Here is a 26,773-nt window from a genome sequence, read left to right on the forward strand (position 1 = left end):
GTATGTCAAAATAAATTGACAAACTTGTAACTGTCAAAAACGTCAATTTTTTTATTACAATTATAACCTGGATGCGAGTCCTTTAAGCCATAAAAATGTAAATTTATGAGATGTATTTCAAATATCTTTAACTTCTTCCGGTTGTCTAGGTCTAGAGGTTGTCAGATTTTATAGAGTTGGACCAAGAAAATTCTGCAGCGGATTTGATAGCCCACGTGTTATTTTAAACGTCAAACTTCTATGAAATTATGACGTATAGATAACACTTACACTGCATAATAAGTATTATATTCTTTGTTGCGTAGGCTATCAAATCCGCTGCAGACATTTCTTGGTCTGACCCTAGAGATTCTTTGCACTCAGTGCAAGTGTAATTTACACGTCATAATTTCATAGAAGTTTGGCGTTTTAAATAACACTTGCCCTGAGTGTGCTTTTAAAATCGATGCAGACTTTTCTTGGTCTATCTATTTCCATTGATAAACATGTTTTCAAATTAGTTGCATGACTTGTGTTTTGTCCTGAAGCTAATGAACCCACTCGCATAAGAAAAGGACAGAAAAAAAAAGTGGTTACAAAGGTAACATACTATCGCACCTCACCGAGAGCGATAAGTGAGAGCTAGATAGAACAGATATATCCTTCTCGTTCTCACTTATGGGTGTGTCTCATCAGTAGAAAAAGGTGGCAGGTTTGAAAAATGTAGGCGCATGGCATGTATCATTAAGCCGTCGTATGCCGGAGCGCGGCTCCGCGTACAGCTTGGCAAAAAAGAGTAGAAATTAAAAAGTGGCAATACTGTAGTGTCGTCCCGCTTTCTTATACGAATTGGTTAGAAAGGGACGACACTAGAGTGTTGCCACTTTTTAATTTCTACTCTTTTTTGCCAAGCTGTACGAGGAAAATATTAAAAAAAAATCGCGACACACGAGAAGTTATAAATAGTGCGGGAATGTAGGACCATATTATGTACTGAAAATGTTTATTTACAATTTTTACAAATGTCGCACTTTTTTCTAATGACAAAATTGGTGGCAGACTAGGTACTCTAAAGGCCCCAGTACACAATGGGCCATCGCCGGCCACTCCAAGGGACGCAGCCATGCGGTAGAATAAGATAGCAATATCACTTGCTCCCTCTAATGTATAAATGCGTCCCTTGGAGTGGCCAGCGATGGCCCATTGTGTACTGGGGCCTTTATAGTTGCTCAGTAATAAAACAAAAATGGATTGTCATGGATAATTTTTTATTTAGTTTTCATCGTAAAGAAAATATAATATATAATATATTTACAAATATACCTAATACCTACTTACTTGTAAAATATAATTCTGTTAGGTACTTATAAAGTAAATAACGGGCTTGAAATATTTAACCCCAATTTATAAATATATAGAAACACTTTTCAAAAAGTTTCCCGCCTTCGGTCTAAAATAATAATAACAACTATCCTTGCTTCATTCAGTGCCCACGCGAGCTACGCGCTACGAGCGGAGCCGATAACATGGGAAAACCCGTATGTAGCGAAAAGCGCCTAGCTGGCAATAAATGCGTTAAACTTCTGGAAATCTCAGGAACTTCTTAATCAACCAAAGATGTACCGCTTCAGGTACCGGCATTTTCAACAAACTGTAATAAAACGCATATCGCCACGACTGTACTTTGTACAAAAATCTAGGCTGTTCATCCGTTAACGCCTTTACAAATGTCTCAATTATATCTATATCTTTTAACGAATCGTAGTTCGAATTTTGACATGCGCTCTGAAGGTAGTCACTTAGGGCCGTTATTCTTTTTTCGAATAGTTTCCGTTGGTCCGGGTCGAGATGTTCGAGCATTTTTCTGCACGAGCTAGCTTGTGCTGCCAGTATGTTGCTAGATCCAACGAAACCTCCTGTAAAAAAAAGAATACATAATTTAGGGTGGTAGGGAATCCACCTGTAGGTATGATTTGGCCTGATGATCACTAACAAAGAATCATAGAAATAATCGTTTTAAAGCATACGGGATAAAAGTGGCTATACGGCTAATACTTTTCCCGCATTTATAAATACCCTCTATCTATACAAAATGAACTTCGCGAAGTGAATAGCATGTGAATAGAATACCTACCTAACAAAAGGTTGAGAATAAAACTATGATTATGCAAAATGAACTAGCAATGTCCCATGTCAGAACACAGACTATAAAAGTTCACTTAGGCCCACTTGCACCATTCCACTAACCCGGGGTTAAGCGGTTAAACTATTAACCTAGTGTCAAATTGTATGGCGAACCATGGCAACTCATGGTTTAACCGGTTAACCCCGGGTTAGTGGGATGGTGCAAGTGGCGCTTAAAAATTAGTATGCAAGAAAAGTTCCAAGGAACCGTGAACCTACTAATGGTTACTATCACTAACTTTAGTTTTTTCAAGAAAGTTCATTTTCCCGAGCGTATTTTCTTATTTAAACCCTAACCAAATACAATAAAGGCGTTGACAGTGAAATGCATCTACATCTGTAAAGGTACCGTTCGGATTGCATAAGCATTACTGCTGCATTCGACTGCATTACTGCAAAAATCGTCAAAATTAATGTAAATTTCTCCACAAAATGACCTTTTTGACATTTCCTGCAGTAATGAAGTTGATTGCAGCCAGTGAACGGAAATAAAACATGGAAGCCACGTTTGAGAACATTACCGTTCAAATTCGCGGAACAAATATTTATTTCTCAAACATGCAATGAAATATTGATGTTATGTTCCTTATAATAGGCTGCGAAGTATGACGTTTCAGGTTCGGCTAGGACAAGAGGTATTTAATGGAATTTCATACAAATCTTGCAGGCCTAGGCCGGCAAAGTCCTCTTTTTTAATTTCCATTTCACAGATATTTGTGACACAGCATCGTGGCATTCAGCCATTAAAAAAAACTAGAGGCAGTATTTGCTTTATGGTTCGTAATGACACTCTGCCACTACGCCTATAAAAAAAAAAACAAAAACAATGTTTGCTACAATTTGCAGTTTTATTTGTATAAAATCAACATGAACTTAATAAATAATACATTATTAACCAAATTCTGTAATTTTAAATTATAAATTTAACTACACAAATAAATACATTTAAAATATTTCATCTAAACGTTAGCGGTAAAAAGGTCTACTCAAACACGCGTAGTTATTTTTTTAAATTGTTATGGAGGCAAAGTTGAAAAATTTTCATTCTGTATTTCTGTTTTATTGGATTTATGGTCCGTTGTTGATTTTTAGTGTTCCGTACAAAACTTTGTTTACGGAACACTTATGGGATCACTTCGGTCTTGCAAATCAGTTAAATACGTTTTTCTCAGAGACCGTTTGACATAGATACCTAAAATTTGGAACAGTTATAGCAATTACCACCACTCATATTGTGAATAAGTCAAAACTGCTTATTTCTTATTAAAGGGGGAAATTTAGGGGGTTGAGAGGGGTAGGCTGAAACTTTTTTCATTTGTAAGAATCGTGTGGGGTACCATTAGAAAGCTTGCAAAAAATTGAGTCGATGGACTGATTTTGACTTCATTTTAGACTGCAATAGTTTCGTCAAAAAATGCATTTAAAGTTGCAAGTTTTCATACAAAAATTTTCACCTCTGTCCTGGCGATTTTCGCGAAAACTATAGCTAACAGGCAGCTGACCAGTCAATACCCAACTTAAAGAAGCATGGAGACGGCGGGAAAATTATCAGCTTAACTTTATCTTTATTAGTTTTTCAACTGCAGCTTGACCTTTGGTTGCTTAGGGCTAGCTAACTGATGCTTACACTGGTCAATTCATATTAGGCGAGAAACATCCTTAGTTAAAACTTTGGCATTGAAATTTATGACTTATGTCTTTGACATAAAGTTTAATTCTGCTTGCTTATTTTTGTGGGATATTTAATTTTATCTTAATAGCCTACTATAAGTATGAGAGAGATCTACAAAATACGACCTTATTATATTGCAAATAAGTTTCAATTTCGAACGGGCTTTCCAAGCAATGGACTAGCATCTCAAAAATCTGAAAAATTCAAATTAAGAATTCCGTTCTTGACTGTCGTTGTGTTTTTTTTTCCACAATAGGACACATAGAGTTAGTAAGGCGTATAGAGATAATAAAGTCATTTAATATTTATGCACAGCTTTGGCCTCATGTATAGATTTTATTGAGAGTATCTGATTCGTCGAAACAATATACATGTCGTAGTCAGATCGTATAATCCGCCGTATTACATTACGGCTAGCCGTTTTCAAAAACAGGGGCGTTTTGAAATGCGGCGGTTCGACGATTAGCCGGATTGTCACTGCGATACGTTATTCAATAAGGCGGCCCACGTTTAGCCGCATCGTACATTGTAGAGTGACCAGTTCTTTCGGTCGCCTACGTAACCGGAGTTTGACAATGTTTGCAATTTAATTTATTTCTACCATGGTCCCACCGCACTACATGTGTTTCTTTTCCAAAACATTTCCTTTACAACTTAAATAGACGGAGCCCCGCAAGCGGGGCTCCTATTTCTGGGCGGTTTGCCCTTCGGGCATCTGAAGTTACCTAACGAACCTAACCTAATTACCTACCTACGCTTTTTTCCCCAAAGTGTAATGTTTTCACGGACGTCTCACTTAATCAATAGGTAGGTAGGTTAGGTTTGTTAGGTAGCTTCAGATGCCCGAAGGGCAAACCGCTCAGAAATAGGAGCCCCGCGAAGCGGGGCTCCGTCTAGTTAAGTTGCGAAGGAAATTTTTTTTTGAAAAGAAACAGTCTGACAAACTCCAGATTTGATGGACACCCCAGCGTTTGTCAGGCAGCGCCACGAGTGTTAAAAATGGGAACTAAAAACTGTCAAAGCGGCGGCTAATGACTCGCTGTATTACATTACGGCTAGCCGTGTTGAAGAACGTATGGCGCCGAATACATTCCGGCGGATTCTCATTCAGCCGCATTCAATACGGCTATTCGTTAAACCGCCGCATTTCAAAACGCCCCTGTTTTTGAAAACGGCTAGCCGTAATGTAATGCGGCGGATTATACGATCCGACTGCGACATACACAATATTCCTTTTCATTAAGTACCATTACATTTCTGTATTATTTGTATAATTATAATATCTATTAATTATATTCAGTACTTATGTATATTTTTGAACGGATCGGTGAGCAACAAGATTCAGGGCTATAACCGCGAAAATAGAAGTTCGCAAATTGCGAGCATTTTTCTCTGTCACTCTAATTACGCCTTCATTGGAGTAAAAGAGAAAGATCCCCGCAAATTGCGAATTTCGGTTTACGCGGTAGCCCCTCAGTCCTGTTACGAGAAAATAATTTTGGAAGACATTAATAAATAGTACCTATATGACAGTTAAATATCACAGTTTTTTAGAAACAAAGGTAAAATTGACGAAATATTTAAAGTAAGCCGATCTTGTTTTTTAGCAGTTCTAAATAATATTAAAGTCTATATATATGGCATAGAACTAGAAACAAAATCAAATAAAAAATAATAATGAGTTCTAAATTCAAATTGAAGGAGTTATGTTACAGTAAGGTATTATAGGCCAAGCGCGCACCACGATATAAATTTTTGAGACACGATTTTAGAATCGCGCTGTAATATATCGCAGAAAATTCACTGCGCGCACTGCGATGAAAATGAAAAAGTCGACCAGTCGCTTGTCATGAAACGTGTCTTTAATATGCGATTGCTGTATGACTGGTGATCCCCGTCTATTTCCATAATTAAATGGTCAACATCTAGCGTCTCATTTTGAGACTCCATTGGAGGTGCAGGTGCCGAGATGTTGGGGTTTGGAGAGCGAAATGCCGACTGAGTAGGGATTGCAATCCGGATTATTCGAACTTCGAAAATCCGGATAATCCGCCAATTTTTCAATCCGTTTCTAAATCCAGATTTTTAAACCCAAATCCGAATTTTCGGATTTTTTGTTAAACTATTATACAATTGCCTTTTGCACCGTTAAAATGTTCTGATTACTGCAAATACGCGTCAAGCGGGTAGAGGGGGGGTTGCCTGGCTCACTCACTGACCTTGGGCCTTGAACAGCCTCATGAGAAGCGCGGTGTCTGTGTGACTTCACGTTAAACTGAGTGTTCGATGTATGGCTCAGGCGTCACCGTGGCTTGGCTTTTCCACGCGCGGCAGGCTCATGCAACAAAAGCCAGGTACTGACTGAGCGAGCAGCCCCGCGAGGCAGCCTCGGACGAATGCCGCGCGAGGCAGCCTCGGTCAGTAGGATTTCTTGCACGAGGCTGCCGCGCGCGGAAAAGCCCTCTAGTCCTCTATTAGTATAATCGGGACATTTCGCATCCCATAAACGTCTATATTTACCATATATGTTATTATAGCGTGTACTGTGTAACGTATCATATTCAGTTTCTATTTGCGAGTTGCTATAATTGGCTGTGTAATGCTATCTAAAAAGTCTAATGTATCATTCATAGCTGTTGGAATTCCTTGTATAAATAAATAAATAAAATATAGTTGTATCAATTTAAGGCACTGTTCTTTATCCATGGCGCTAACATGCGGCTGAACAAGCGAGGCAAAACACAACCGTCTTGAGTGAGCGCAGCAAACTTACTGAGGTGCCTTTGAGCATGGACAAAAAACCGACAACGCTGGGCTCGGGCCGAGGCGCGCTCGGCCGAGGCCGGACATGCGTTTGCCTCGGGCGAGGCACGTCCTGACTGACCGAGGATTTGCCTCGCGAGGCTGCTCGCTCAGTCAGTACCCGGCTAAAAGGGCATCTACGTGTTGGCTTGTGCTCCGCGCACGCCTCCCAAAGGACCGAGTCATCATTGTCCCGTGAAAGATATACAAATAATTAATGTTAAAAAAAATTAAAATCTTTTATTGCCAAGTGCAAGATGTGGAAGAGATTCTGTACAATCCCATATCGCAATGAATTTCAAATAGTCCAGAGTCACCCAATTAGAAACAGTGACATGGTTTCTCAATTACAGAAATAATCACATAATAAAAAAAAACCTTTCTGAATAAAATGCCCTACGAGGCGCCAACATATTATTGCTCCATACCAGGTGCCCACGAGGAACCCGAGAGATTTTAACCACGCATTTCCGAAGCCAAAAGAAGGAAAATATATTAAAAGGGATTACGTCAATTTCGCGAAAAAAAATCTTTTTTCGATTTATTTGTACGTATTTGTAGATAAAATATAAATGCTATTTATTTGTAAAACTATCACTCAAAAAGAATTTAATTTTTTTTTTGTAAAACCTAGTTTTTGCAAAGTGTACTTGTCACTTTTTTACATTCTATCAATAAGGATATTTGGACTAGGTCCCATAGTAACAACATCGCCATCAAAAAAACATTTTACAATTAAAAAGATGTGTTTTTTTAGCTGGCTGGTGGGACTCTGAAACTAGGCGAATTCCAAAACAGTTTATAGGACATTTTAGTCTTTAAATATTGATCAGGAAGTTCCTGGAAGTTCAGGAACACACTGTCAAAATCTCTCGGGTTCCTCGTGGGCATGTTGTACTTGTACGAGTATATTATTTCCTTAATGGCGATTGTGCAATCTGCCACAGTTTTACGATTTTTTATAGATGACGCTACTGATGTTCACGGTCGGGTCGGTCGGGCCGCCCCCGCCGCCCCCACCTAGCTACGCCACTGCATAAGACTACATATTACAGTAAATAAAAAGACTATATTCTTATTAGAAAGTCGTTTTTTAAAATTTAATCCTGGTACCAAGAAAACATTCCCTAAATCCGGATTTCATCAGAAGTTCGGATTTCGGCGTGAAAATTATCCGAAAATCCGGATTTTGTAAAATAGATTCGGATTTGCAATCCCTACGACTGAGGTCCGGCCGGGGTGCGATTTTATTATCATAGTGCGCGCGGGGCCATACAACTCCGCATGCTGCAATTCACTTTGCGACAATCGCGTCGCGAACAATTGCGGAAAAATGTGACAAATCAGAATTTAAAAATCGCTGCGATTTTTTTGTCGCATATGCGCGCACTAACATATAAACACATACGTTGCATTTCTGCGACAAAATTATCGCAGGACAAAAAATCGTGGTGCGCGCTTGGCCTTACTCTAAATTATTATAATACATCAAGCATTCGCGAGATGCTCGACTTCGGTATTCAAACACAAAGCAATAGTACAAGAATCTAACTAAATGCAAAGGCCGAAGGAGCGATTCGAAGATCCGAAGCGTCCGACAGACGCGCGCCTCCCGTAACTTTTCCAAGTATTTTTAAGTACAAGTGTCTAAGTCGCAAAATCCAAAGGCTGAAGTCGCATTGGGCCGAAAGGTTCTAAACACAGGTAATTAATACAAGTGTCTAAATGCTAAGGCCGGAGGCCGAGCTCCGCGTAGGGCCGAAGGCCCGACGCCTGCAAGATGTCAGTGGTTAAACACAGAACTGACAGCCTGGACGCTTCGGGCCTTCGGCCCTACGCGGAGCTCGGCCTTCGGCCTTCGCATTTAGATACTTATACTATTGTTCTGTGTTTAAGTACTAACATCCTGGACGCTTCGGGCCTTCGGCCCTACGCGGAGCTCGGCCTTCGGCTTTCGCATTTAGACACTTGTACTATTGTTCTGTGTTAAAGCACTGACATCCTGGACGCTTCGGGCCTTCGGGCTACGCGGAGGTCGGCCTTTGGCCTTCACATTTAGACACTTGTACTATTGCTCTGTGCTAAAGCGATGACATTTTGCTAAAGCTCGGCCTTCGTCCTTCGCACTTAGACACTTTGTACTATTGTTCTGTGTGTGTAGTTGAATACGGTACCCTAAAAACAGGCAAACAACCTCTGTAAAATGTAACGATGCGAGCGGTACGGCTACCATCAGTTTGGCATTGACATAAACGCTACCGTGGGCGTGAACGTAATTTACTTTCTATGCATCTCGCTCGTACTGACATATTAGTGCGAAAGAGATATACCTATAGGAAGTAAATTACGTTCACGATATCGTTTATGTCAATGCCAAACTGATGGTAGCCGTACGGAACACTAAATGCCTCGAGCTATCTCGGACTTGGCCAAATTATTTTACTTTAATATGAGTCCCGACAAAATAATGAAATTAATTTTAATTGTAATCGTAAGAGCCAATTCCAGCGTAACCAGAATTGATTTTAAATAACTTGCTGCCTCTGCCGCCAAGTCAAAGACGAAGTATCTATATGGTTGCTTATGGCAATTTTATTATTTTAGAATCTAAGAAATATGGCTTACAGTTTATTAGAAACAGTTTTGTGGCATATTTTAAAGAAATGAAAGTAACTACAAATTCGTGAACACTGTGGAAATTATACTTATTTTCTCCATGCATAAAGCAACGATGTACCTATGTGAAACATGATATCAACATGAAAGACTATGTAAACTTATGTGACGAAAACGACAGTCAGACGGATACAAGGCGAAAAAATCAAAGATACATGAAAATATACGGGTAGTAAAAATACACGACTCGTGTAAAACATACGCGTGATAAAGATATAGGTACGTGTTAGTTATATTATGGGTGTAGTTTACTTTTAGTTTTTTCTATAAATAAAACTTGGGTTTCGTGGATTTTTTATTTTATTTATTTCATTGCATGTTTGAGAAAAGCACTATACATACCTCGGCGGGAAATGGGGTTGCCCGCGCTCAGACCTATCCGGCCTCGCTTCGCTCGGCCGTCTATATGTCTTCGGCCGGCAACCCCTTTCGTCCCGGCCTCTGTAGTAATGTACTAATTTTAAATAAGACGATACGTTTACAGAGCCTGTAATAAAAGCTGGTAAACGAAATAATAGTCATCTCTATTACACTAATAATATACACAGCTAAGTGTAGATGAAATGCATATTATAAATCAGCGCAGATTGCAGCAGTATTTGCAGCGCGACAATACTGTCGACTGCCGCAAATGTGAAAATCGATGTTGCTGCCCGGAGTTTTGACATTTGCGGCAGTAATGCAGTCGCGCTGCAAAACTGCATTAATAATGATTTTGTAGTCTAAATCCGAACAGTACCAAAATATACCATTACTATCCCCTTGTATCAAGATTGGTTTGAAACCGTTTGCGGGCTACCAATTTAACTAAGTGGTTTCCAGTAATTTGACAGCTGAACGAAGGGTAGTTACTGCGTGACTGAGATTATTACGTTATTTTGTTTCATTATGGATGATGTATTTGTTTTTGTAAGACGCCGAATTTGATCAGGCAATTTCCTGCTCGATAATGTAGGTGTATCTTTAAGCTAGCGGTCGGCAACCTTTTAGCAGCCAAGGGCCACATAGTAGTTAACGAAGATGACGCGGGCCGCACTTTGGTAATATTTGTGAATTTAGCAGACATTGTCGCTCGTCAGTATTACATACAAAATAGCCAGGGAGGCTCGCGGGCCGCATGCGGCCCGCGGGCCGCTGGTTGCCGACCGCTGCTTTAAGCGAAGCTATTTATCCACGTCACAGAAATAGTGCAATGGTGTCCGAATCCATTTATAATAATATAGCTTTCGCCCGCGACTTCATCTGCATGGAATAAGTAGGTAACTTGGGGAGCTTAGGTTTTGCCAATCTGCTTTTTATTGATTTCCCATATAAACTTCCGACACCCTTTTGGCACAGTTGGCATATGGCACAGCTGTGAGCCCAGGGTCTCTTAGCTCCAGACCAGTTAATCGAGTTTCCACATTTTTTTTCCGTGGTTTTAGTCATACGCTTGTAAAGGCCCCTGGACATCATATTGGGCCAGCGTGGGCCAATCTGGGGGACGCATTTATGCAAGCAAGTGATATTGCTATCTCATTCTCACGGCTGCGTCTCTTCCTGGACCGGCCTGCGTTGGCCCAATATATACAGGGGCCTTAATAAGCTGAAGCTATTACCTGGTACAAAGGCCACAGCTGTGAGCCCATGGTCCCGTAGCTCCATACGCAGCGCTCGCGTCCACGCTAGTAGGCCAGCTTTGCTCGCACTGTACGGAGCGAAGCCTGGTAGAGGTTGTAGTCCGCAGTGACTCGCCACGTTGATGATCCGCGGTTTTAATCCGTCCTGGTAAAAAAAAGAAAATTATAATAGCAGCTTGCTCTCGCTTGGCAAATACCCTCATTATTTAATTTAAGTTTATAAAATACTAGTAGAAACCCTTGGATCCCGAGGGTTAAAAATGGCTCAAACGTAATAATAAAGTTCTCATCAGGCTAAAATAAATTAGCTTTTAATAGTCCTCTATTAGGTATTGACCTTCGTTTGATCCATAAAGCCGTAACAGACTAGTGCACCGCACCGTGACCTTGGTGCAGTGCGATAGTGTGTTACGGCTTTTAGGTAGGTAGTGAACGTGACACGTGTTGGTAAGTAGGTAGGTATATTTCTGTGGCCCTAGTGAATAAGGGTACAAGTCTCGGACAGCGCAGTTGTAAAAGGACGTAGTAGGTTCCAAGTAACACTTATGCCCTTTTACACCTAAGCTGCGCGAGAGTTGTACCCTTTTTCACTAGGGCCACAGATTTATGTTTAATAGTAGGCAGATACGATCGATATTCGGGATAAAAGATACATTAGATTGTTATCTATGTTTTGCAACACTAATGTGTAGGTACCTGCAAAATTGCTTGGTTATAATGGTGGCAAATAGATCGAAAGTTTTTAGTGTTCCGCACTGCAAAGACGGTAAACTTTATTAAGTAGCTAACACACTATCGCACCGCACCAAGGTCATTGTGGGACGCACCCATAAGTAAAAGTGAGAAAGCGATATCTCTTTCTCCCTCTTACTTATGGGTGCGTCCTACAATGACCTTGGTGCGGTGCGGTAGTGTGTTACGGCTCTTAGGTTTGCCAAAATATACTTGTTGTGATATTGACACTCTTTTTGCCTTTTCAGCTCACTAGATGACGTTACTTAAGTAATAAGAATGTGCCTTAAATGCTCTTCACCATACCAATAAGGGTCTCTATACTTCAAACACTGATGAAATTTTGAATATACATATTTGATTTGGTCCACAAGCGTGGTAAAGTGGGTGGTATAGATGCAAATTTTGAGTTATTTGCTCATTTTGGCTGGTAGAATTGGAATTAATAAATAAATAAATAAATAAATATTGGGGACATCTTACACAGATCAACCTAGCCCCAAACTAAGCAAAGCTTGTACTATGGGTGCTAGGCGACGACACACATACTTATTTAGATAAATACATACGTATATACATAGAAAACACCCATGACTCAGGAACAAATATTAGTGTTCATCACACAAATAAATGCCCTTACTGGGATTCGAACCCAGGACCATCGGCTTAGCAGGCAGGGTCACTACCCACTAGGCCAGACCGGTCGTCAAATTGTCAAATTGACTTTTAAGTGATGATTTTGAAATGAACGAATATTTTATAGCGTTCATTTGGATTTTATTTTTTTAGAGCGTTTATCAATTAAAAGACATGTAATGCTAAAAAAACGATCCGAACTATTATAAGTACATCTGTAAAAGAGCCACCTAGAATAATGGTTTTAGTTATTTTAATTGTAGTTAGTTTTAGTTTTATATTCCTATTTATGTCTTATAGTAATTTATGTAATTTAATATTTTACAGTGCAATAAAAAGATCGTATAAGTTTTACGGAGTATTTACAAAATAAAGAATTACTGGGAAAAAAAAAGAATAATGGTGAGGCATGAGGGGACGTGGTGTTATATTGCATTTTTGGGTATGAATATTTATTTTGGTTTATTTATTATAGCTCTATTAGCCCTTGGTATTGGTATGATTTCAAAACTACGGAACCTTGTACATAATTAAACTACTGATAGGTACGGAATTACTTATAGGTACCTACAGATTTATTTCAACGCAACTCAGTAGGTAGGATATGTAAAAAAGTATAATGACAATGACTATACATAAAAATATGAATGTATCTCGACATTACAAAATGTCAGTACAAACCCTCGGTGTTTCTGTACTTAAATAGTTCAATCTTGTCCCTTTAGTCCTGTTTGCTCACAATCTGGCAAGAGCGGTATGCAGAGACCGTTTGAGTGAGACAGCAATATTATATCACTCACATATCACTTTATATAGTTACTTTACTGCGTCCTGCGTGATTTTTTTTGATTAGATTCAAATGTAATTTATAGGGTTTAGGAGTACCTAAACCCTATAAATTACATTACATTACATTACATTTCTGCAGTAGCAGAAAAGTGCAAACAAATATTGACAATGCAAGGATTTAACATTGTAATCATAACTGCAATAGGACTTGGTAAAGGCTTCTGTTCGACCGAAGAGGTAAGTTTATCATTTTGAACGACAAGGGGCCCGTTTCTCAAAAGCTTGTAACTTGTAATGCAAATGGAAGTCCCTGTCAAAAAGTGACATCCGCTTGTATTACAAGTTACAAGCTTTTGAGAAACAGGCCCAAGAACGCTTGCAGCGTACCTACTGCGTATAGGGTTACCAGATGACAGGAATTTTCCTGATATGTCAGGAATTTTGGCCTTTTGTCAGGAATGAGGACGGAACACGAAAATGTCAGGATTTTTTTGAATTGATAGATTTTTTTATAAAGTACATTTTTATTTACTTAAATTAGCACAAATAATAATTTTAATCAAACTTAAATTAATATAACGAGGCTATCGGCTCAATCGGGTGGCCATCGCTAACGGCTAGACGAGCCCTACTCCCCGTCGTCGTCAAAAATATGAATATGTCAGGAAATATATTCGGAAATCAGGAGTTTTGTCAGGAAATTCTAAATGTGTATCTGGTAACTCTAACTGCGTAGGCAAACAACTCGCGAACACGAAGCGAAGCGATGCAGCGCGGGGTGAATCAATCCATGGATATGTACCTATAGAAGTGTCCTGCGTGGGCGTTCTCGTTAGGCGTTCGCGTTCGCATTGCGTTCGCATTGCGTTCGCATTGCGTTCGCATTGCGTTCGCATTGCGTTCGCATTGCGTTCGCATTGCGTTCGCATTGCGTACGCGAACGCCTTGGGCCCGCCGCGCCACGCGTCGTCGCGTTGCGTTCGCGAGTTGTTCGCTTGTTACGTAAGACGCAGCGTCTTTGACCGCCAATGAGTAAAAAAAAGTAATCTCAAGACTGTTTCCAGGGCCCATATGAAGCGATCGTGTCTAACGTTACCAGTTGTGTGGCGAAACAGCCTTCTTGGTACCACACGAACATCACGACGTACACCAGTAATGGGCGAACTTTCCTGCGAGGCAACTTCTACACGAAGCAGGCATTCAAGGATCCAAAGGTAAATAAAATACTGTCTGTCAGGCAGGCGTATTATGGTTTTTTATCCTATAGTCCAGTATCTAGTCCATCGGTTTAATCCAATATTTGTGAACAGTCTTTTATGAATTTTGGTGGTTTGCACGTGGAATCTGGGGCAAAGTTATTGGGGTGATAATTTTTCTTGGTAGAAAGAATTTAGAAGTACCTAATTTTAAAGATGGTGTCTGATACAAAGAACACTAAATATGAACACTTCCCGGTGGAAACCGGAATCCCGATCAATTCCGGTCATCGGAAAATGAAGCTGAAATAATTTGCATACTTTTACACATCTTACATAAATACCTATCTATGTAAGTTGTTGCGTGGAAACTGCAGGTGGCCGTTGTAACGGCTCGGCCACAGCATTGCACGACCGGCGGCGGCGGCGGCGGCAACCATAGGTTGGAGCGAGAAAAGGCGGTTGGACCTTTCGTTCCCACCTATGGTGGCCGCCGCCGGTCGCGCAATATCGTGGACGGGCTGTGAAAGGCGTAACGAACTACCGCACCACATCGCGCGGAGCACCAAGGTCGCTGTGCGGTGCGGTAGGCTGTTATGGCTTTACGGTGAGGTTCTCTGTGATACTGATAAAACAACGCAATCTAGTCGTGTTAGGGAATTGTCTCGATGAGTATTACGCAACGTACTACGTAGGCGAACAACACACGAACGCGAAGCGAAGAGATGCGGCGCGGAGTGAATATTGAAGTGTCCTATGTGGGCGATGAGCGATCTCGTTGCGAACGCGAACGCCTTGGACCCACCGCGAGGCACCGCGTCGCGTTCGCGAGTTGTTCGCTTACGTAAGACGCAGCGTTTTTCCATGTTGAAAGAAATGTATAGTTAGCGATAAAAGCTTGTATAAAAAACTTTATTTTAAATTTCCAGTTCAATATCCAACTAAACTACATAGATCAGGACATGCACTTGAAAGCATTCGAGATCAAGAGCCAGAATTGTCGCAACATGATATTTCGAATAGTGATGAAAACTATCGGTTTGCAGAAGGAGGACCAAATGAAGTGCCTGTTGAAACCGGTACGCGAGTGACATTATCTCTCGCGAGATATACTACCCGTCCTTCTCTAATAAACACAGTTAAAAAGAAACAGGTAAGGTCAATTTGGCTAATTCCGTCATAGGGATTATTCCGTACACGGGCTTATATTTCTTTGATTTTCAATCATAGGAAAAAACCATTTAAATCACATTAATAGACGGGTCTAACGCGAAATTTATTCAAGTACTTTTATACAATTTATACAATTACCGACGTTTAGCGACGTCAGACCCGTCTATAAATGTGAGTTAATATGTGTTCAAAACGGGAAAGTTTAAAATATAAAAAAAAACATTTTCTTTTTATTGCTGAAACTATAAAAGCAATTGCTGCTTTGATGACGAAATTATCAATGTTGTTCGTTGTTCGTAATAAACGCTAGTAGACCCCAATTATAGGCATGTTGACAAGTTTCTAGAACTGTATTCATTTTATAGACACGTAATTATTACAAAAAAATATATTAAAAATTTTTATTCATTAATTTTAAATACTAAATAGTGCTTAATTAGTTTAGTGTTTAAAGTTTGAGCCTAAACGCTCCAAGCTGTCACGTGACGTCACGGACAGATAAATAAACAAACTAAAACAAACTGCTGCCAAATGTCAGTCCTAGCGTAGAACAAAAGCTGTAGTATTTAATTTATCTCTCTTTCTAAAAGTTCATTATTACGTAAATATATAAGCTAAAATAATGAATAACAAGTTGTACATGTCTTATTCAGTGCCTATGAGTAAAATAACAACAATCAAGACCCTAGAGTATAAAACAAATATGTGTTACATGATACTTACGTTGCAGTTACGGATTTTGACTTGAATGATATTGTTACTTGCGAACTATATGTATACCTACATATTACGTTCAGCGATGATAAAACCATTTCAAAAATGAATCACAATAACTGATTTCACACAAAAACACTTACAGTTAGGTACAATTTAAAATGAATTATTATGATACAACTAAATTTGTGAGCGCAAACATAGTGGGCCCAGATATAACTTTTAAATTATATTTTTTTTGTTTCCGACAGCCAACATGGCGATGATAGTTCCATTCAGCCAAATTATTAAAAAGATTTTGGTGAAATATCATATTAATAACGTTTTATTTATTCAATAACAAATAAATATATATTTTTATATCATGTAATAATATTTTTCGTACTTAATAAATGTCTATTGTCGAAATAAAAAATACATACAGTTTTTGAACATCCAAACTCTTTGGCGGTGTCGTATGGATTACGGCATGATTACGGTCAGGTTTGACGACTAGTCTGTGGTGATTCTCATGTCATTACGTCACGCTCTCCGATTGGCGTTTGCAGTCACGTGATACTGGGCATTATTTTAAATACTTTTGATTATTTTAAATTAATTTATTACGCACATTTACACTTGCAAAATATGATTTTCAGCATTCTAATATTCCCTGCTATGCTAAAAACATAACATGTTATATATTCGCGATTCATGTCAACATGCCTATATAGCCCCTATGATAGTATTAGCCATATTAACCTTAGTCTATCAAGACCGCGACATAACTGTAATTTCTTTCTTTCATAAGTTGTATCCAGACGAGACAATTTTTCGACAATCTGATGAAATTCTCCGATCGAACAGGGTTGTACGGACGCAAATACCAATTTGATTCCCCGATCACATCAGCATGTGCGGAGACAAAAATGCCAATTTTCATAGTAGAATGCAAATTGGTGATTTAATTTGTGTACGTGTGGATGGTAGATGAGATTGACCAATTATTTTCCTGAACAAATCGACTGATTTCGTCAGTCCCGTCTGGATACCCCTTTAACTAAAAACGTCCAGAGGGAGTTCAAGTCTCACCCAAGACACATTTTCCTACTTTTTTAATTCTAAGCTTAAAAACGTCCTATTTTTATTTACAGACTTCGGTAGAGTTCAGCAATATCGACGTAAACGCTATTCTTCACATGATGGTGCATTCCTTATGGTACGGATCCGTACAAATTCATATCGAAATATTGAAATCCACAACACTACTCATGTGCCTGGACATCAACGTTCAGATTAGAAAAGCAGACCATACAAATTAGTCTGCGCATAAAGTAAGTAGGACTTCTAATCGTGTCAATGTAAATACGTAGGTACTACGATTAAATATGTAGGTTAGACCCGAATGACTCTGTCTTTTGTTTGCCTTAGATTTCTGAACCTTGTATTTACAACTTATAATACAGGTCAACCGGAATAATTACGTCACTTGAGGTAAATGCGTCTTTTAAACGTTTCTTTTTTTTATTTTTTTATTATGAATGGGCTTACTCATGGCCACAGACTAGCCGAGGCGTAGACGTGGCCTACGATGGAGCGAGCTCGCCCAGAAGGTGCCTGTTCACTCTTGATTTGAAGATTGTTTCTTCTAAATGGAACATTTTAAAACTATTGCAGGTCTCCCTGTTCGAAATGTAGTCAGTCACTGAACTTTTAGTGTAGACGGCTATAATAGTTATAAGTAATAATAATTCTGTTGCGTTTGGAAGATATCTTCATAAAACGCATTTACCACAAGTGAACGCATTTATCCCGTGCCGCGCGACGCGTTGACCCCAAATAAGTAAAATATAAAAATAAACATAGGCCTTAAAAGCTCAAATGCAACCTATATTAAACTACCTATACATAATACATACATTAATGGTTTTGATGCTGTACGCTCAGATTATACAAACCATCTGAGCGTACAGCATCAAAACCATTAATGTATGTATTATGTATAGGTAGTTTAATATAGGTTGCATTTGAGCTTTTAAGGCGTATGTTTAGTTTGATCCTGTAGAGTTGACCCCCTACTTCATGTCATAATATAAAAAGTATTGGTTTAAAAATGAACTTTTATAGCTACCAATAGAGTTGAAAATTAGAACTGCCATATAGGGCTGCGCATACGATAAAGCGTTAAGTAGATAAGTTTAAGTTACTACCTAGCTTACCTAAACTTAATTAACTTAAAGAAGACTCGTCTGCCAACAAACCATTCTGTGGTTTGGCAGAAGAATATAATACAGTGAAACCTGGATAAGTGGGATCTCAAGGGACGAGCAAATTTGGCTCACTTAAAGAGGTTTTCCACTTACCCAGGCTCCCAGTTAGCCAGGTACAAATAAATTTCCGTCTCATTTACAGAGGGTTCCATTAATAGAGGTGAGAATTGAGTATATTTCAGTTATAGAGGTGGTTAATAAGGTTCCTAAATATTTTTTAAGTCTGTTTAAATATTTCTTTGAATGTTTCGCCAAAGGATAGACATTTCAAAATCAAATTAAATTTGATACGGACTTCATTGCGTATTAGAAATTTAATAAATGAAAATTTATTTTTTCGTGTTACTTATCAAAATTTCAGCTTTCGTTTCGATAGTTTTAACTACTTACATAAATTAACTAAATCAAACTTGAAGTTGTTTCAGACACAATTAGGCAAAGTTAGTAAGAATACGGAAATTGTTCAATGAAGTCCAACTTAGAGAGGTCATAGATTGACGTTATCTCAGATACAGAAGTCAATTCCCTATAAAATTCTAAAAAACAATTAGGAAAATGTAATCTTATAAATATAGTCTCAGTAAAAGAGGTAAAATACACTCTCTGTCTCAATTATAGAGGTAAATGTGACTATAAAATCACAACAACGAATCCCAGTTATAGAGGTTCGTTTTATCTCAGTAACAGAGGTAATTCAGTGCTAAAGTGTCGGGACCGCACCATGAGTCCCAGCTATAGAGGTTTCTCACTTATCCAGGTCCCACTTAACCAGGTTTCACTGTATATGTAATTAGTTGTAAGCAAGATTTGTGAAAATTGTGAATAAACGCTTTATTTTTTTTTATAGATTATTTTTTCATCAACAAGACCATATTCATTGATTTTGTATAAGTAACCCCGGGTAGTAATAATCTACTCTTCTCTTCTCTTATCTTACTATTAATTATCTGCTCTTTGAAGGCCGCAAAAATATCTGAAACAATCTTATTTGTAAAGCCATAAGACCGTGTCACATATTTTTGCGGTCTTCGAAGAGTAACATATTATTGCGGGTGACATTACAATATTGTCGGGTGACAAGCAAAAGTCACTGTACCACTAAGTACAAGTTCATAGCCATCATAGTGAACCATATTAGTACCTACTAAAATAAAAAACCGGGCAAGTGCGAGTCGGACTCGCGCACGAAGGGTTCCGTACCATAATGCAAAAAAAAAACAAAAAAAAACGGTCACCCATCCAAGTACTGACCACTCCCGACGTTGCTTAACTTTGGTCAAAAATCACGTTTGTTGTATGGGAGCCCCACTTAAATCTTTATTTTATTCTGTTTTTAGTATTTGTTGTTATAGCGGCAACAGAAATACATCATCTGTGAAAATTTCAACTGTATGTAGCTATCACGGTTCGTGAGATACAGCCTGGTGACAGACAGACGGACGGACGGACGGACGGACAGCGAAGTCTTAGTAATAGGGTCCCGTTTTACCCTTTGGGTACGGAACCCTAATAATAGGGTCCCGTTTTACCCTTTGGGTACGGAACCCTAAAAAGGTCGATTTATGTTTAAATTTGTTTTAGTAATTAGTGACTGTTCCTTGTCACCTGACGATACGAGTTTTATTAAGAAATCCATGACATAGGATCCAAAAAGAAATCAAACTGCTGACACGGAAATGTCAAAAGCCCACTCGACAGAAATATTGCTTCGCCGACCAAATCGAACACGTGTGCAATTTATTTCCTTATTATATGTATATTATAATACCCTTACTAGCTGCTTTAATCTATTCTGACCTCTATACACCGTGGGTTCGAATGACCCGACAGATTTTAAAGGTGTATTATTAACCGCATTCAGAGACTAAAATGTTATAATTTTTTTTCTGAAATCGATCTTGTTTTAGAGATAATGACAATTCTTGTGAAGAATTGTTTCTGGAATTAATTAGTAAAGCGCCTATTGGGCTGCGACACTGCCTCTATATGACCTGGTTTAGCTCCTGACAGACAATAGCCTCTAGCCGCTCATACGTTAAACCTAGCCAAGCAAAATGAAATTTTATTTTATCAACACAAAGTTCAAATTATAATGGAACAGGAGACCTTTTTATAGGTCTCTGGGCGGCTAGAGGTTATAGTTATAAAGGAAACTCGCGAAATTTATCTGTTAGGTACCTAAATAAATAAATGAACTTTACTTGTTCGTTTTAATGTTTGTTTTTTTCACCTATATTGCAAAAACAAATAACGTGTCATGTTTAGAAAACACACACATACCCAACTTTTTTTTACCGAATTTGATAAAATTTTGCTCCTTATGTAGCCCAAACCCTCTCGTGCATGAGAGGAGGCCTGTGCCCAGCAGTGGGACGTATGTACCTATAGGCTAAATTATTATTATTATACCTGCAGTCAGGAATGCGTGATTAAAATTTATCGAGTAACTCGAGCCCACGGTGTATATTACTTAATTATGTAATATAAACCGTGTAAGAACGTCTTTAGTATGTAGGTATAGGTAATTGACATGTGGGGTGATGTTAGGGTTGTCAGATCGGAAGGCGCTATTATCGGGAAACAATATAAAATTTTGGGGATTTTGGGACATAAGTCGGGAAAAAAAATACATTCAAATTAAAGTACTAATTGTATTAAAAACAACGATATTTTACATTATTGGCACTACGTCAGCTCGCTCGCTCGACGACGGTTCGGAACTTGAAATTATTATTTTATAACGTGAAGCCGTTTTTCGGGACAGTTTACACTTTGTCGGGAATCGGGAACACGTGCTAAAAATCGGGAGAATCCCGCCAAATCCCGACCATCTGGCAACCCTAGGTGAAGTGGGCGGGTAATTGTGTCAACCAATATGAGAATGCAAGTGAAATAAAAGCTTGCGTTGCAAATAATGACGCGAACATGATTCACGTTCATGACGCCAAGGTGTTACTAAGTGTCGTCAGGGGCATAATGCAACTTTGGTATTTGATATATCGTGATATGGACATGACCTGTTTAGGAATATTGTGGGAATCCATTGTATACCGGGTGTGGCCTGTAATATGAGCAAAAAATTAAACCGTAAGCTGTACTCCTTAAACTGACCAACATTTGTTTAGTGACTTTTAAAAATAACTTGTTGTTTGATTTTTAATACACTATAAAGTTTATTCTAAGACGCAATGTATTGCAAATTTTGTTATGTTTAAGGCGTGACAAGCAACGTCAATCACAATTATAATGGCGTGGCGACTCGTGGCGAAGGCGTCCATTGAAGATAATATTTATTTTGTATGAAAAATAGGGAGTCTAAATACTTCATAATTTTTAAAAGTTTTTGAACAAAAGTGTCACCGTTTAAGGAGTACAATCTATGTTTTAATTATTTGCTCGTGTTACAAGCCACACCCGGTATTTGGTATGGATGCATTGTAAGTTGCAAGTGGAAATTGTAAGGGGTGGTATGTTTGTCATTTAAAAAATGGTGACTGCCTTTATGTGTTTCTATTGAAACATCAGATTTTTTCAGACATTTCCTAATATTTTTTATTCGCCTTTCGCCTTTAAACTAACTCTAGGGTGAAGAAGGAAAATTATGAAGAAACTGAAATTTAATTCCAATTCCCGATAAAGGTTTTATTTCTTGGGGGAGGGCCTAACCAAGATAACAATCGTTTACTTGAAACGAAACGCTATCGTCTCTCTGTCGCTCTACCTAGCAGGCGTGGCTCACTCCGCGATTTCGTCGCTTTGCTACAGGTAGCTAAAAGGACATCCGTTCCACCCCAATTTTGGGAAAATCCATAAGCCGCGCGTGGCGCTGTCGCCACCTAGCGGCTGTGCTAATCGTAACAGACGCGTTTTGTTAGAGACTGAGTCTTCTGTACCTAATAGTACTATTATTTAATCTGTTATATTAGTTCGATAGAGACAGATAACGTTTCTAGGCTAGTTAGCCAATAAGTTAATATTGATTAGTCAATATTGCATCGCTCATAGCCCCGATCAATTTAGTAGTAGCACAGAATAAATAATAGTACTAAGTACAGAAGACTCACTCTCTAACAAAACGCGTCTGTCATGATCAGCACAGATATGGCCCCTAGGTGGCGACAGCGCCACGCGCGGCTTATGGCAAACCCCAAAATTGGGGTCGAACGGATGTACTTTTAGCTACCTGTAGCAAAGCGACGAAATCGCGGAGTGAGCCACGCCTGGTAGTAGTAGTAATCACTTTATAGTACACAACATAGGTTTACAAAAATATATTACAGTAATTGAAGTGCAAAGGCGAACTTATCCCTATAAGGGATATCTTCCAGCTAACCTTCGAGATGAGATGAAAACTCCAGTCAGGTCCTCCCCAATCAATCCTCAAACAATTTAAGTCTTACCACTTTAAGGGCCACTTGCACCATTCATTAACCCGGGGTTAACCGTTTAAACCCGTGAGTTAGCATGGTTACCAGCACAATTTGACACTGGGTTAACGGTTTAACCGGTTAATCCCGGGTTAGTGGGATGGTGCAAGTGCATGGCCCTAAGTTGCCAATCTTTTAGATCTCTTGTCTTTTTCCTTATTGATTTGCTATCTCTATCACTCTATATTGGAGTGACAAGGACTTACCCGTGAGGTCTTCCTCAGTTGCGGTAGAAAAGCGGAGACCACCCTCATAGAACCAAGTAGGTTCACATTCACTGCGTTTTCTATCATGGTAGGAGTCTGCCACTCGTAGTCACCTATAGTCATGACCCCGGCATTGTTGACAACTGCGTATAGGCCTGAAAAGTAAGGATAAAGATATAGCTGGTCAAGCAAATCTTGTCAGTAGAAAAAGGAGGAAAACCTTTCCGCCGCCATTGACTTGATATAAAGTCAGTACATTTCGTGCCTCACATACACACCACGACTTCATATCAAGTCGCGGTTTTGGTCAGGTTTGTTTACATGCAATTTTTGACGTGGCGTTGATAACACTATTACTTCATTGACGTGGTGGCGAAAAGGTTAAAAAATGGAGGCGCGATTTATCGTCCCATAGAAAATTTGGGTTTCGCGCCTTTTTCTACTGACAAGATTTGCTTGACCAGCTATAGTTTATTATTCAAGTAGGCATATTACAATGCGCTTATGAACGTCAAATAAAGCTACACCGGCTCCAACACTACTCCTCTGCCTCGAGAAGATTTAAGTCCCCCCCCTCAATTGGAGGAAGGTATCCGAATATGGGACCGGCAACAAAATAATACAAGTACAAGTAAAAGTAATACAAGATTTCGTCAGGTGATATACTAAAACTTAATAATTACAAAAAAAGATTCAACAAAAATCAACCTTATTTTGTTAACAATACGGTTCATTATGGCCATGAACTTGTGGTAGTAATTATGTAGTTAGTTGTTACCACGATTTGAAAGGTAAGGTATACTCAGACACACCCTCGTCCGTAGAAAAAGGCGCGAAATTTAAATCTATGTGAGTTCAACCTTCCGAATGTATAGGACATTCTCCTTTTTAGGGTTCCGTACCCAAAGGGTAAAAACGGGACCCTATTACTAAGACTCCGCTGTCCGTCTGTCCGTCCGTCTCTCTATCACCAGGCTGTAACTCATGAACCGTGATAGCTAGACCGTTGAAATTTTCACATATGATGTAAGTATTTCTGTTGCCGCTATAACAACAAATACCTAAAATAATAATAAATATAATAAAAATCTAGTACACTACTGTACACTAGTACAGTAGTAGTGGCTCCCATACAACTAACGTGATTTTTTTCCGTTTTTTGCGTAATGGTATGGAACCCTTCGTGCGCGAGTCCGACTCGCACTTGGCCGGTTTTTTACAAACTTTTATTAACTTGCAATGTACCTAATATGCACCTATCTATGTAACTATGTCTGCTGTACAGTCAGCAGCAGAAGTTGCTAAGCGGGCGAGATGTTCAAAATTACCTTGACAGGCTCTTATTCTCTTAACAATAAATTCGCGTCAAGATCATTTTGAACACCTAGCCCGCTTAGCAACTTCTGCTGCTGACTGGGGTCAAATCTTGCAAGTTAAGTTAAATTTGACCCACTTCTCAACTTCCAATAATTCCAATGAAGCTGAAAATTTGCAACGTCGCAATTCAATCAATGCAATTTGTAAGTCGGATGACAATGCAATATTATGATACCATCGAGCTGATCTGATGATGGAGACAGGAGGTGGCTCTATAAACTGTGATAAAACAACGAAACCTACTGTGCTGGGGTGTTTAGAATAGTCTCGAAGATTTTTTGCGATTTGCATGTGGAAAAAAATACAGTCAGCGATAAAACTTGTAACAAAAAAAAAATTGCCATAACCTCGTAAGTCACCGATTATAATTACTTTATATAAATAGATATGATTAAAAAACAAAACACCCTGTCATTTTGTCCGTACTTCCCCTACTAGTACTTAAACTACCTAATCTACCGAATATACCACAGAATAAATAATAGTACTAGGTACATAAGACTCACTCTCTAACAAAACGCGTCTGTTACAATCAGCACAGATATGGCCGCTAGGTGGCGACAGCGCCACGCGCGGCTTATGGCAAACCCCAAAATTGGGGCCGAACGGATGTACTTTTACTACCTACCTGTAGCAAAGCGACGAAATCACGGAGTGAGCCCCGCCTGCCTATACCTAAAACGTACTACTATGCGTCTTTGCGTATAGAGTTAGACCAAGAAAAGTCTGCACCGATTTTGATAGCCCATGCAGTGCAAGTGTTATTTATACGTCATCATTTCATAGAAGTTTGACTTGCACTGCGTGGACTATCAAAATCGCTGCAGACTTTTCTTGGTATAACTCTACCTACTTAAATCAATGCATGTTAACAACATCAGAAAAGTATATTGATTTATTGTATGTATGTGCAAAGGTACATGGACATAAACAGACTTTGTTATGTAGACATAAGCGCTGGATTATCTCTTAGACTAGTTTGTTTAAGATTAAGTATATACATAATCGTAATATAAAGTACATATATATAAGAACATGTACTCGTTATCTCTATTTCTCTAGTGCCACTTGCACCGTCCCACGAGGTTAACCGGTTAAACCTGGAATCACCATTGTTACCAGTACAATTTGACACTGGGTTAACAGTTAAACCGGTTAACCTTGGGTTAGTGGGATGGTGCAAGGCGGTTATCACACTGGCGTTACATCCGATACGGCGACGGCAAGATAATTGAATTGAATTGATAATATTTATTTGTTTTTTCTTTTTTTTCGCGAATAAGTGTTGCCTGTCTGTCGCACTTGTAAATTCGTAAAAAGCGCGACAGAGAGGCAAAACTTTCGTTTGCGGAAGGCTCTCTGTTGTCATAATCATCATATATTTACTCGGAGTAATTAACAACGGAGACGCCATGTCTAAAATTTTCGGTACAAAATAGTCTGCCGTTTTTTGCGGGGGAGGGGCACATCAAATGTATAGGTACGTCATGTCAGATAAACGTCAGTCCATACATATGGTTGACATGTGGTTGACCATTGGTCGCCTATTTTCGACAGAGGGGAACGCCTGTTAATGGCGGCTCCATTGTTAATTACTCCGAGTATATTTAAGAGTATAACTCTTGTCGGTGACTCTGTTGTCAAGGCAACTAAAAGAAACCGGCCAAGTGCGAGTCGGAATCGCGCACGAAGGGTTCCGTACCATTACGCATTAAACGGCAAAAATATCACGTTGTTGTATGGGAGCCCCACTTAAATATTGATAAAAAAAATTAGTAAGTATTTGTTGTCATAGCGTCAACAGAAAAACCATCATCTCTGAAAATTTCAACTGCCTAGCTGTCACGGTTCATGAGATGAGATAGCTTGGTGACAATGGTCTTAGTATTGGGGTCTCGTTTTTACCCTTTGGGTACGGAACCCTAAAAACGATTAACTTAGGGCCACTTGCACCATTCACTAAACCGGGGTTAACCGGTTAAACCTGGAGTTACCATGGTTACCAGTACATTTTGACATTGGGTTAACGGTTTAACCGGTTCACCCGGGTTAGTGGACAGGTGCAAATGGGCCTTACAAAAAAAAAAGTACTTACTGTAATTAGGGTTATCCCTCAACAACCCGTTGACATACTCCTTAAACCCAGTAACACTGTCCACACTAGTCACATCCAGAGCACACGAATGAATCTTTAATTTCTCTAAAGACTTAGCCGCATTAGTATCCACCCCATTCAACATTCCAGCTACTGTCACGATACCTTCACGGGCTATGCGAGTAGCTAACGCGTATCCTAAACCACTGTCGCATCCCGTGATAGCTACTACGCGGGTTAGATTCAT

The 26,773-nt window shown here is 39.1% G+C and overlaps 1 protein-coding gene across 1 annotated transcript; it reads right to left on the reverse strand.

The window, feature by feature from the left end:
- Positions 1 to 1,266: 1,266 nt before the first annotated feature.
- On the reverse strand, positions 1,267 to 26,773 carry LOC134667186 (D-beta-hydroxybutyrate dehydrogenase, mitochondrial). Its single transcript, XM_063524506.1, has 4 exons — positions 26,527 to 26,773; positions 23,055 to 23,209; positions 10,912 to 11,077; positions 1,267 to 1,895 (listed from the first exon to the last, which is right to left on the reverse strand). Exons 1-4 carry the CDS (start codon positions 26,771 to 26,773, stop codon positions 1,555 to 1,557), a joined length of 909 nt encoding a protein of 302 aa, XP_063380576.1. The 3' UTR covers positions 1,267 to 1,554.

The sequence above is a fragment of the Cydia fagiglandana genome, chromosome 9 (genome assembly GCF_963556715.1).
Source record: "Cydia fagiglandana chromosome 9, ilCydFagi1.1, whole genome shotgun sequence".
Classification (NCBI taxonomy): Eukaryota; Metazoa; Arthropoda; class Insecta; order Lepidoptera; family Tortricidae; genus Cydia; species Cydia fagiglandana.